The sequence below is a fragment of the Physeter macrocephalus genome, chromosome 13 (genome assembly GCF_002837175.3).
Source record: "Physeter macrocephalus isolate SW-GA chromosome 13, ASM283717v5, whole genome shotgun sequence".
Lineage (NCBI taxonomy): Eukaryota > Metazoa > Chordata > Mammalia > Artiodactyla > Physeteridae > Physeter > Physeter macrocephalus.
In genome coordinates this window covers 17945132-17956152 of record NC_041226.1, presented here as the reverse complement: position 1 = coordinate 17956152, position 11021 = coordinate 17945132, and the positions used below count along the sequence as shown (strand labels likewise).

Sequence of the window (11021 nt, the reverse complement as noted above, 5' to 3'; positions counted from 1 at the left end):
CCCCCTGAGGCTCACAGCCTCTCTAGACCTGGCCAGTGTTCTCCGACTCCAAAGGTGGGGGGATTCTCCTTGAGCTCTGCTAGAGGAACTTGCACTAAGGCAAGTCTTCCCAGCATGGAGGTCCAAAACTGTCCCAGAAGTTTTCAAGTTAGAAATGTAGTTCCTGTTATCTTCTTCCAAAGGAAGGACCACTTACAACCGCACTCTAAGCCCAGAAATGAGATCTTCCTCATCTCTGTGTCCCTAGTGTCTGGCACGTGGTGGGTGCTCAGTGTACACTGGGTCATGCGGGGTGGTGGGTGTGCTAGTGTCCAGTCCTGGTAGGTAGGGCTGAGGGCTTACATTTAAAAATATCTCCTGTTTGGAGGCTACACTCTGTTTGGGGGGCCACCCCTCTGGCATGTAGCTCTGAGGAGGGCATAGCTGAGAGTCCAGACGTAGCCATTTTTCTAAGGTACACAGTGATGAGTGTGTGATAGCCTTTTTTCCTTCATAATGTTTTATAAGTTGAATCTCATTTACTTGTGGGAAAGCCCCATGGAGATTAAATTTCTAATCTAGTCAGCCTGTAGTTATTTCTTTACTTGGCCGATTACTGATATTTCAGGTGGCTCCCTCCCAATTCAGAGTCAGCAGCGAGTATCATTAACTTGCCTTCTAGTATTTCTCCCAGATCATTAGTATGAGATGAACAATCAGGAGATTCCAAGAGCCTGAAGCTTAATCAAAGAATCGTGTCTTCTTGTTCTGAGATAGCGTCACATGTTCCACAGCTCTAATTTCCCATGCCTGCAAACCTCGAGTGCTCAAGTGAAGGCCTTTGATGATTTTCAATAATGTGATTCCATGTTTTATAGGATCCCATGCCTGCCCCCTGGCTCCAGCTGTACACTATATTTAAAGTAAACCACTCATGCAGAGGAGACACGAGATAACTCACCAACCTGATATTCAAAACTTTATCATATGTACAAACTCCAGGTTTTCCTCCTAGTCCATGTTGTCTGGAAAACTGAAAACGGTCCAGGCACAACTTAATGAAAGAGTTGGATGGAAGGCATCAGGAAGTTGTAGTCGCTACAGTGGCCTGGCAAGGCCCCCAAAAGAGGCAATAGTAATATTTTAGCAAAGTAGGGGCTCCAAGGAGACTGGACGTCTTCCTCCCTCCTTCCCTCCCTCCCTCCCTTCCTTCTTTCTTTCTTCCTTTCTCTCACAAACACTTCTTAAACTCCCACCCCCACCCCCCACCATATTCCAGCCACTGCACTAGGCCTCTGAGAATACAAAGAAGCAAATGAAATGCCTTTGCATTTTGAGAGCTTAAGGCTCACTAGAGCTAATAGTTTGTCCAAGTGGAACTGTGAATGGAGTGCCCGTTTTCTGAGCCATCATTTCTGCATCATTGACCCCTGACCTGGAGGCTGCTCTGATGCAGAGTGAAGTGGCAGGAGGTGCTTGAGTGCTGCTCTCCTGTATCACATGCCCCCCTCTCTCCAGCCCTCCCTTCTATCCAAGAATTTCCTCATTTAGATCAGAACTGGTTCTTGGTTGATGGGAGCGTGGCAGAGGGGAGGGGGTTCAGAAAGGTCTCATTTCAGTGTCACTTTTCTTTGGGAAGTTTGGACCATGATTGCTGTGCAGTCAAAACAACTGCAACTCTGAGTGCTCATGGGTTTGAGGATGTGTAGCCACTGATTCTATAACTTGGCTACTGGTGGCTGGTGGTGATAAAGACAAAGAGAGAAGAAACCTTCATGTTGGAGAAATGCAGTGTTTGTAATGAACAAAACCTTGTAACATTTCTAAGAAATATCCAGATAAGTAAAATATTCAGTACACTGTGCTAGTTTGGTCCACACAATGCCTGTTTGTTCATTCACTCATCCATTCACCCATCCATCATGGTGAGCATTGGGTTTGGAGCTGGGTGGACATGAGCTGCAGGCCCTGCTCAGTCCAGTGACTGGGAAACCAATGTTTCCGAACACTGGATCTGAGTGTCTTGGCATCATGAAGAAAAGGACTTGTGACTGCAGATGTCTGGTGGGTAGAGAAGGTGGCTCTTGGCATTTAATCTATGTTAAAAAACACTTTCCAATATCATTTTACCAACACCTCAGAGCTGTAAAATATGTTATGAAATTAAAAGAGAAAAATCAGAGAAGAAACTGTTAAAATGTAGAGTATTTTAGCTGAAAAACTCGGACATTAAAAAAAATTTTTTAATTTGGGACAACTTTGTCTCAAAGGAGGTTTAAAAAATCTTAAAAATAATAGGAGCTTCAAAGTAGGTGGTCACTTACTATATACAGGGCTTACTATATGCCTATATTAAACTTATGATGCTTGGTAATTTTTTTGTTTGTTTCATTAAAACTTTATTTATGGGTACTGAAATTTGAATGTCATATTTTTTTTTGCATGTTAAATAATAGAATTCTTTTGATTTTTTCTAACCATTTAACCATTTAAAAATTGCTCTAAGCTTGCAGGTAGTAAAAATGTGAGGCAGGTTGGATTTGGCCCAGGGACTAGTTTTCTGATCCCTAGGCTGACTATTGGGAATCCCTGTGTGTACACCAATTTTTCTAGTTGATTTTGAAGTCCCTAGGGTTCTCTGACTGTATGTAAATGCTGCCTTTATTGTGAAAGATCTAGCTTGTCCTTTGGTCTTTTGATAACTTGAATCATCATGGATAACCAGGTTATTCAGGGTTCAAACCATTTGTTTACTATCATGAAAAAGTCTACTAGAGTTAGCCATGAAGATCTAAACTCCTAGAACAAGCCTGTGAAGGCCTTGAAACTCTGGTTTGATCTCATACTTTTCTAAACTGAGGGGATAAAAAAGAATATATCTTTAGGTTCAGATCACCAATAGCATTTTTCCCAGTTAGTGTAAGGTGTCTCCAGGTGATAACAGGTTCAGGACGGCCATTGGCCATGCAGACCAGGGTCACGTTGCTGCCCTCATTCACAGTGGCATCCGAGGAAATGTTGGAGATCTTTGGTGGAACTTGCACGATCAAGTAAACTTGGGAGGTCTTGGGCTCATGCTGTGTCTGCACTGAGCAAGAGTAGGAACCCTCATCGTAGACATCCACCTTCTGGATTCAGAGGCTGTATTCCAGAGAATGGCGTTTCTCCAGCTCAACACGGGGGTCCAGAGACCACTTGCCGTTCCCAGCAAAAATGATGCCAGAACGGTTCAACCAGGCCACCTTTGAGTTCTTATCTTCTACAACACACCTGAGGATGGCCGTGTCCCCCTGCCTCACGGTGATGTTGTCGGTGCCTCGGTTAAAATCCACGCTGCGAACGAGCAGTCCTGTGGGAAGAAGGCAGAGCAATCTCAGTAGGACCAGCGGCAGCTGTTTCCGATGAGGCTGAACTCTGGCGACCGTGGTGGCCACGCCGAGGTGCGGGTCGCGGGCTGCTCTGGAGGATGTGTGTGTGCCTGCTGCTGGCCGAGAGGGCTTTACAAACGGAGGGCTTTCATCCACGGCAAAGGCAGAACGGGCTTTGCCAATTTGTGGTCCTTTCCACTTTGCCTCTCTCTTTCCCTTGCTCAGTCTCTTTTGCCTCTAAGACTCAACAAAGCCCTTAAAAACCCTAGCAGAGGTGGGGAAAAGTCAAAGAAACAAAATTTGAAAGGAGAGAGTACAAAATATAAAACCCTCTAGAAAAGATGAAGAGAAGGCGGCCAAAAAGAAGGTGTTCTCTGGTCTCTCTGTGGCTGGATGCTCCTTTGCCAGCGTCTGAGCTGAGCCTCTTGCCTCTGTAACCCACTTTCCCAGTGGGTGAGGGAGCCGGCACCCAGCCTGCCAGCGAGTGTAGAAGCAATGCTTGGTAATTTTAAAAAGTTAATTATTTTGGCACTCTCTCACTTCGTCCAAGCTTACCCTTCCCCCTCCCCATTTCCTCAAGTCCATCCTCTACGTCTGCATCTTTATTCCTGTCCTGCCCCTAGGTTCTCCAGAACCAATTTTTTTTTTAATTTTTTTTATTTTTTTAGATTCCAGAAGGGTAAGCTGGGACAAAGTGAGAGAGTGGCATGGACATATATACACTACCAAATGTAAAATAGATAGCTAGTGGGAAGCAGCCGCATAGCACAGGGAGATCAGCTCGGTGCTTTGTGACCACCTAGAGGGGTGGGATAGGAAGGATGGGAGGGAGACGCCAGAGGGAGGAGATATGGGGATATATGTATGTGTATAGCTGATTCACTTTGTTATAAAGCAGAAACTAACACACCATTGTAAAGCAATTATACTCCAATAAAGATGTTAAAAAAAAGTTAATTATTTTGGGATAGAAAAAAAGTCTTATTCGTTCCTCAACTCCAGTCACTCCAAAGCAGGGGATGGATTCTGCTCCCATCTTCCAATGCAAGCGAGTTTCCATTGGGTTGAGACCAAACTTGCACAATTTCAGCCTGAAATGATTACTTTCTGGAAATTTTCAGTGAGTGGAAACAGTCATGTAGAGGTGTGGATCTTGCTACCTGGATCAATAACTTTAGCTAGTGAAGATTCTCGCTGAGGAAAGTCAAGGAAGATCAAATTTCAAAGACCTAGCAAACCACTGGAAACTTCTTGCATGTGTATGTTCAAGGATCACTTTTATGATTTATAGAAATCAAAGCACTCACTGGAATATGAATAGTAGCTAACATTTATTTGTCATTTATTATGCTGGCCACTATGCCAAGTACTTTATATACATAGACTCATTTAATCCTAATGACAACCCACGGGCAGGTACTATTATTTTTCCTCCTAACAGATGAGAACATTGAGGCACAAAAAGCCTAAATTACAGAGTAGGATCAATGTGTCATTCACTTAGAAAATGAGTCAAGCACCATATGTGTGAATAATGTGAACATTCCTATTTCCTTGTCATTTCATTTTCCTTCTGAAGTTTGGTGTGTTTTCTATGTCTTCAAAGGATGTTGGTGACTTCTTAGTCCTTCGAAGAAAAGTCAAAATTTGAATGCAGAAGGCGGTTTTGAAACCCACAGCATGAATTCGTGAAGCTAAAGAAAATCTAACTTCACAAATAGGATACTAACATCTTGGAAAAATCCATTGCTTTTGCAGGGTTTGTTCTTGGGGGCCTTTATCTTGCTCTCTGAACACCTCTTACATTTTCTTGTCAGATAAGATGCAACCAACTAACTCATTTCCTAAGCAAATGACACATTTACCTACTCTTATAAGTCTAAGCTTTCAGCAATTCCCTAATGCTTAGGACACATGAGATGTAATTTTCTCTTCCTAAAATGTCTGGCCTTCTCCACCATGGCTTCCCACAGCTCATTCCTGACGATGCTCTGGCACCACCTCTCTCCTGTACTGAGGAAGTTTTCTGGAATGTTCTTTGAAAACGGTGTTCAATCCATCCTCCACTGATGTCTTAGCTCCAGCCTTTTCCCCTTGTGTTCTCCTCACGTCCATTCTTCTGAATGACTCCAGTATTGGGCTATTAATCACTGCATTTTATTACTGAATCAATTCCGGCCACAGGTGTTCCAGTCAGAATGCCTCCAGAGCCTGGACCTGCAGGAAAAAGTTTGTGTAGCTTCTGGCTCTGGCACCAAGCCAGGGGATCTTGGTGAATCATACAATTTATCTGAGGCTCAAAGAAGGCACTGTGTAAATTTTAAGGCATTAACCAAACGAGAGGAGAGATCAAGGGGTTCTGTTCTACACTTACAGGTGTCTTAATTCATGGTGATAGCCATCATCCCTAGAAACGTGTCTGAGGTACATGCCCCTTGACATGCTTGGGCCTTAGGGAACACATGTCCGAAGCAGTGTCAACAGGGTCAGCTGGACGAACACGTTTCAGTGGCTAAGGCTGTTGGAAATTACCACTATGTTACATTTCCCTTTAAACTCCTCCCCTTGTAAAGAAGTAAAGTCAGGGCAGAGAACTGGATGGGTTTGCCCTTGGCCACAGGATCAAGCAGTAGAGTAAATGGAAGGAGAGTAATCGTGTGTGTTAAAGACTGTCAGCATTTGCCAAACCATGGTCTCTTAAATATATACACATATATTGCACAAAGAGTTTGGCATTATAAAACGGATCTTGTAAGTACCATAGTCTTTTATCCAGAACATTATTAAGAACTTTTTATTAAAAATTAAGATGCCTTAGAAACCACATAAAATTTTAAAAGGCTTTTCAAGGGCACCTCAGGAGATATGGCAGAATTCTCAAACAGTTGGAGAGCTCTGCAGAGGGACACTCCACTCAGCCAATTTGTCTCCATACTGGCCCAGGGCAGCCATTCACCATCTTGTTTTTGGTTATTTCAGCTGCTGTTAGGAGTTCTCCTTTACACACACCTGCATCATAGCAGGCAGAACGCAGTGTGTTCCTGTGAGCTGTTGACGTGGGCCCTGCAGACCCGTGTGCGCCTCTGTCTGACCTCACCTAGCTCTCCTGAAGTTTTCTGGGTTTTGTGTGAATTCTCTTATATACTGTGAACTTAAGTACAGGATCAGCCTCCTATTCATCAGTGCAGTTTTCTTTGTTCGACTCAACTCAGCACACACGGGGTCACTTCATTTTGAGGGCCTCAAGCAATCTGCTCTACTGTCCCCTTCTTTGCTTGCCCTCCTTTTCTCCTGGACTAACATAAGGACAGTCTTTCTAAGTTTTTCCTGGACCAAGAGACTCTTCTCCTGTCCAGGAAATCCTTTGCCATTCTCGGGTACTGTAATCTGGCCAATAAGTTATATGTTCCTTCCCACCTTGCTCATCCCGCTTATCCCCTTCCTGGGTTCCTCACCTTGGTCCTGTCCTTTCAGCTTTTGCTTTTTTCAGAGGACAGCACCCACCGTTTTGTCTGCTGTTCACTGTGACCCCTTAACTTCCCTTCTCTTGGGTGCTCTTCCATGTCTTTTTTGTATTTCTCTAACAGCAAGCTTGTAGGCTCAGGTTGTAAAGGCATATATTTCCCTCCTTCAGCTCCATGTGATCAGTCGGATTTGCCTTACTGTCAGCTCTTTTGGTTGGAGACCTGAAAACTCTGAGTTTGCCCTCTCCTGAGATTCTCTCTTTTGCTCATGGAGAACCAATAGAAGCTGAATAGAGTCAGGAATTTTCTGGCCTCCTGCAATTGTTCTTTCATGTAGGAAATATTTGTGGAGTCCCTTCTTTATGCAAGAGTGTCCTCAGTGCTGGGGATACAGAGGCCCTGTCCCGAAGGGGCTTGCATGCTTGTGTGGAAGATAGACATAGTGACACATCCTACTCTCTGTTGAATACCAGTATGCTACGGTAGAGTTGGAGGAGGGTTGTATGGGATACTCCATCCCACACAGAGAATGGACCACCTAATTCAGAAAGGAGAGAGGTGTCAGGGAAAGTGTCACCCAAAAGTCCTAGTTGAACTGAGTTCTGAAGCATGATGAGGTGTTCACCAGGCAAAGTCAGCCAGGGCCTTTTTGGTGGAGGGAGCAGCACAGGCAAAAGCTCAGAAGTATGAAAGAGGATTGATGATGTCCAATCTGTTTATGAACCTTGTTAAAGATCAGATAGTCTTGCCTATATGCATTTCTTGCCAGCCCTATAAGCAGAATGTGCTTTGAGTGGGTTATCAGGAAAGGTTAAAGCCTGTATAGCTGGTGTGGGGCTTGGGTGGGGAAGGGTGAATCACTTGGAAGTTTTGTGCGCTGTGACAAGGCTCTTAAAGGATCCCCAGCGTTTTTGCAGAGGAGAAAGTGCTTAAAGGCAGATTTTGCAGCCAACGGTGAGACAGGAAATGGTTTCACTGGGACCAATACTGGGACATTTTGACAGCCCTCTTTATTGGGCTTGGGGCTCTTTGGCTATCCAGTACCTTTGTGACTCTCCTTTCAAATGCCCAAGAGGGGTTAAGGTGAAAATATAGAGCTTTTGAGCACTTTAATGTGATTTCAGTTGCTTTTTAATTTTTAGTAAAACTTTTAATAAAGTTGTGCTTTAAGAGCCACAGGGATCAAAAGATTCCATTTAATAGGGAGTCCAATATTATAGTATCGGGAGATAGATGGGTTTAACAAGCCTGTGGTACATTTCTTCAAATAAGTGCCATAAGTGGTTCTGTTGGAATGGGAAGAAAGGGAGGGTGCCTATATACATGCATATATCTTTTTATTTTTCTGTGTAGCCAGTAATTTCACTCTTTGGAAGTAATTGCTGAGCTTCTGGCATCTTTGACTAATACCCTTTTCATATGATAGTTACAAGGCTCCAAAGACAGTACAGACATCTGAGCCAAACATTTTTCTCTTTCGTTTGCAAGAAATTGAACTGACAGATATACCTGTCTCTTTGGGTTCCAAGAAAATGTCTTGTTAGAAATGTGTGAAAATATATTATATGACAGTTGCTGAAAATGTTTCAGATGCAGCAATAAATTGATTGTGGTTTTGGGACCAGATGTGCACCATGTTTAGAATTTATTGTGTGTCTCCATATTCTAGCTCGGTGCTTAAGTAAACAGAAAGAAGTACTTTGCTTTTCAGTGGAACTCCTTGTGTGAATGGATGACATTTTTTCCCCCATTTAGTGATAGGAAATGATAGAAATCATGCAAATTGGAAATACTCACTCTCCTCACATCCACTGTGTAACTGACAGGACTCAAATTAAGGGCCTGTTGTTTTGTTCTGACTCCTGAGGTTAACAGTGAGACTTAACCAGCAAATGACCATAGCTTAACTGTGCAGCATTTTTGAGCTCACATACAAACTAAAGAAATGTTTTTCCTATCTTATCATAGTATTTTATATTCCTGTCTTGTGATTTAATGTGTGATAGGACCTAATCAGAACTCAGTTAGTTAGAAAGCCTGAAGGAGATATCTTTTTATTGCATATCCCTGCAAGACTCAAGGAAGCCTCTTTTCAAGGTGTTAAGACATTTGATTTTCTATGTGTGTTCAATAAAATATCTTTCTCATATGGAAATGATCTGTGTGTTGTGACTGGTCGGTTTTTTAATGCTATCTCATTTTCCAATTCAGTTCTAGAGGCACGTTGTCTTGAGTGGTTAAAGATGTCTCTCATTTCCTCACCAACTGAGATTATGTGTCTAGCTTTTTGTTAATTCTAGACATTTCAGCAGTTGCTGCTGATCACGTCCCAAGTCACTGTGCTAGGCAATCAGTGGACCTGGTAACCAGTGTAGGAAATGGTCTTGCCCTCAGGAAAGCCATTAGAGGGTTCACGAAGGACAGGAAGGCCAAGAGCTTCACACTTGAGACCTCATTTAATGGATGGCAACCCTCAACTTTGCAAGGGGGTGTTTATTTCTTCATTTTACAAATAATAATACTGGGCCTCACATAGCTCAAAAATTAAGCTCCAGAGCCAACAGATGCTTGACTTCAGAGCCCATACACTCTCTCCAGCTCACTGGCTGGCTGGTTGGAGAGTCAAGACAACAGTGAATACCAGGCTAGAAAAATTTTGAGTAAAGGCTAACAAAGGTGCTATAGCATTAAAATACCACGTGGATTAAAGGAAGATCTCTGTGCACCTTCTAGTCAGTGAAGGCTTTCTGGAAGAGCATCTGAGCTGTGATTGGAAGTCTGGAAAGATGAGGGCGAAATCACGGATGCAAAGATATTGAGGGGATGAGCTTGCTGTGGTGTTGACAGGCTACATCAGATAGCTGTAGAGCTGGGCTGCAGTGGGCAAGCAGGAAAGGTATAGGTGGGGGCCGATGATAAAGGACCCTGGATGCAGAATGGAGGTGTTTAGACCCTTGTGAGAAACTCTGTGTGTGTGTGTGTGTGTGTGTGTGTGTGTGTGTGTGTGTGTGTACACGTGCATTTCCAGAGAAATTTTTTAAATGTGGAGGTAAAGTGCCATTTAACTAAAAACTGCAGCATCTGGGGGCTTCCCTTGCAGCAAGAAAAATAGTGTTTTAATAATGAGGAGAATGTCACGTTTATTTTTCCCACCAGGGAATAAAATAAGTCAACCTCTTTGCTGAACTGAAAGCGTCTGAGAATTGTTGGCAAAATGAAAAATTTTCTTTGAGTCTCAGTGAGAGAAGGAGGAAACTGGAGAGGGGGCACTGGGGCACATGAAGGAGGACAGGAGTGCAGACCACCCTAGTCTGGCAGTTCCTCTGGTGTTCTGGAGATGCCTGGACACTAGGAGGCAGATGAAAATATAAAAGAAAGAAAATCCAAAGGGAAAGGCTGATGAGCCCAGAGAGCAGCAGGGAGCATGTGGGTCTGCTCTTTGGACCTGGGGGAAGAACTGACATTTGGGAGGGGCTTATCTTCTCTCCCAGAGAATATAACTTTTTAAATGTTCCCAACAAATATTTTTTGTGCCAGGCAGGCACTGCAGCATAAAGCCCCCCTTTTTCCTTTTTGTTTATAGAGAGATACAGAGCAATATTCTGTACAATTTTAAAGGTGATTATGACATGTGAGAAAGGCATGTGATTTTATAACTAGGCAGAAGAAAAAAATCTAAGAGGTATGGGTGACTTAAGAATTCCTTTGTAGTAATCACATTGCCTATCTATTGATAACCCTGTTTCAAACATGGAATCTAAATTTAAGAGAAAGGGGCACACAAGTCACACCTGTATTTTTCTGGTGGTTTGAAAGAAGGTATGGGAGTTTTGTCAAATGTTTGAAAACTTAATATGAAATTTTCAGTGTGTACATAATCATTTATGTGGTGGAAGATTGGCTAGGTGCTGGGGATACGAAGAGGAAGTCCAGGGAGCTTGCAATCCCTTGAGGGAGGCAGAGAAATATGTATACAAGGTGATTGGTACTACAATATATATATAAAGAGTGGTGAAAATATAGAAGAGGAGTGATTCACATAGTCTGGGTAGATCAGCGAAGGCACTATCAAGAAGATGACAGTCGGGCTTCCCTGGTGGCGCAGTGGTTGCGCGTCCGCCTGCCGATGCAGGGGAACCGGGTTCGCGCCCCGGTCTGGGAGGATCCCACGTGCCGCGGAGCGGCTGGGCCCGTGAGCCATGGCCAATGG

At 43.4% G+C, this 11021-nt stretch overlaps 1 protein-coding gene across 1 annotated transcript in view; it reads right to left on the bottom strand.

The window, feature by feature from the left end:
- Positions 1–2734: 2734 nt before the first annotated feature.
- Positions 2735–11021, bottom strand: part of LOC102984049 (limbic system-associated membrane protein-like) — a 52883-nt gene continuing 44596 nt past the window's right edge. Inside the window, 1 exon segment of the mRNA XM_055089668.1 lies at positions 2735–3584. Coding sequence (XP_054945643.1) covers positions 2820–3584 — 765 coding nt within the window. The 3' untranslated portion in view covers positions 2735–2819.